This window comes from Rhagoletis pomonella, unplaced genomic scaffold (genome assembly GCF_013731165.1).
Source record: "Rhagoletis pomonella isolate Grant_MI unplaced genomic scaffold, Rhpom_1.0 Rhpom_scaffold_00006, whole genome shotgun sequence".
Classification (NCBI taxonomy): Eukaryota; Metazoa; Arthropoda; class Insecta; order Diptera; family Tephritidae; genus Rhagoletis; species Rhagoletis pomonella.
In genome coordinates, this window is record NW_023458560.1 from 61,755,584 (window position 1) to 61,757,777 (window position 2,194).

General features: G+C 41.6%; 1 protein-coding gene across 1 annotated transcript in view; it reads left to right on the forward strand.

Annotated features, from left to right (window-relative positions):
• The first annotated feature begins 1,389 nt into the window (after nucleotides 1-1,389).
• The window catches only part of LOC118742015 (proto-oncogene tyrosine-protein kinase receptor Ret-like), a 956-nt gene continuing 151 nt past the window's right edge, over nucleotides 1,390-2,194 (forward strand). The window contains exons 1-4 of the mRNA XM_036473984.1: nucleotides 1,390-1,404; nucleotides 1,449-1,589; nucleotides 1,661-1,851; nucleotides 1,932-2,188. Of these exons, the coding sequence (XP_036329877.1) occupies nucleotides 1,390-1,404; nucleotides 1,449-1,589; nucleotides 1,661-1,851; nucleotides 1,932-2,188 (604 nt within the window). The remainder of the gene's footprint in view (nucleotides 1,405-1,448; nucleotides 1,590-1,660; nucleotides 1,852-1,931; nucleotides 2,189-2,194) is intronic.

The window sequence follows — 2,194 nt, forward strand, 5'->3', positions numbered from 1 at the left end:
TTAAAGCAGCAAAGCATCTGAAGTTACTCTTCAACTTCAGCTCTATTCTCATACTTGGAGCCGTACGTATAGAAAGCTTTACCGAGTTCCCCAAGAGAGTGTACGGAAGTCTCCATTCCTCTCTTGTAGGAAACTTAACGACATACTTTGTAGCATTATCGCTGATGATAATATACACAACGGAGACTTGTTTTGAAGCTATCGATAATTTCAAATTTATTTAGCCTAGATTCTTGTTCCGACGCAATGGGCAGTCAGTCTTGTAGCCATGAGTATAAAAAAATTTGGCTATCCCTCCAGTGCTTAAGTCGTTCATTGGCTAAAAGACCTTGAAGTTATGTGTGAAGGGAAACCTCGGAAGGCACAAGTCCACGAAGCTAATGTACGGACCTTACTCTTATTCTACTATAAAACTATAACCCTGACGGTACAAGTGAATTAAGTCCTGCTGTAAACAGTAAAGCTACTTTATTGATTACAATGTGCAAAGGAGGAAGCTCTAGAAGGACCTCGGTAGCCAGGTTTGGTATTATTCTCATCGCGCCAGTTAAGGTGACGCGGGCTAGCCGATGGAGTTTGCACGGCGTAGATTTCACTTCTGTCTTCTTCCACCAGACGGGCATGTCACATTATCGGTGATACTGAAATTATTGCCCTTGGTACCTGCACCGGAATGCATCTGCTAATCGTTACACTCTCATAAACTTCTGACAAAACTGTCATTGGCTGATGAAGATGAACGATTAACCAAATCGAAGAGATGAGATGAAGGTTACAGATCATTTAAGAATTAGCAATAATAATTAACTTAGAACGTTTTGCTGCATCGCCACCGATATGCTAAAATTTTCTTGCCAATTTGGGCAATCAGGCCACAGTTCGTCCCCATTACCTGCAGGCTCTGGTCATTTGAATAAATTTATTTTGTGACCATAAAAGGTGGAAGATCACTGCACCCTGTGGGCAACACTTTCTACCAAAGGGTAAGACTTTTTCACTTCTACAGTGGGATGTAGGGGTTCGGAATTCGCGGACGCTTGCTATTGAGCCGCATATGGTAACGCCATGGGGCGCCGGATACAAGAGAGTTTTCAAAGGGAGCTTCCTTCACGTCCAACAAGGAACTTACGGTTTAAACTTTCCAATTTTCCTTGTGAGTTTAGAAGTGCGTTGTCGCGTCTTCTTCACGTAGAAAATGAAGAATTCGAACGAAATATTTTCAAGAGTACATAATTTTTTTTAAATGAACTTCGCTGTCCAATCTGGAACAGAGAGTGCTAATTGGATTCTATCTTTTCCAATAAGATCTCTACAGATTGCGTCACTCCGAAAATAGCTAGTCTAAAAGATTCTTGAAGTCGGTAAAATTTTCAAATCTGTGTTCAAAAAATGTTTCCGACATCGGTTCATTTAATATTTATATTTATTTTTAATTCTTTCCTTTTCAGTTAGTTCATCGCGATTTGGCAGCACGCAATGTCTTACTCGCCGACGGAAAAATCTGCAAAATATCTGATTTTGGGCTAACGCGTGATGTCTACGAAGACGATGCCTATCTAAAGCGGTCGCGTGATAGAGTGCCGGTGAAGGTAAAAGTGAACAAGGAAGTAAATAAAATTAGTCTACTAATGAAGAAATGTGTATTCGCTTTTTTCGCTAGTGGATGGCGCCTGAGTCATTGGCTGATCATGTTTACACCACCAAATCGGATGTGTGGGCTTTTGGCGTGCTCTGTTGGGAGCTGATTACGTTGGGTGCCTCACCGTATCCTGGTATACCGCCACAGAATCTCTATCATTTATTGAAAACTGGCTATCGCATGGAAAGACCAGAGAACTGTTCAGAAGAAATGTGAGTAAACAGAGGAATCTTTAAATTGTAGTATACGAACTGAACTAAATAAAATTTATTGCACTTCCACTCCGCAACAGTTATTCCATTGTGCGCACATGCTGGACGGATGATCCTAACTCGCGACCATCCTTCAAATATCTAGCTTCACAATTCGAGAAACTCCTCGGCAATAATGTTAAGTATATTGAAATGGAATCGTGTGCCATTTCGAATCCGATGTATTGCTTGGATGAAGCTAAATTGACCAGCATTTCACAGCCCGATCTAACCGCTGGCCTTGAGGAGTTTGGCGCGCCAGACTCGTTGGACCATCTCTGGCAACCACCTAAAATGTGCTACG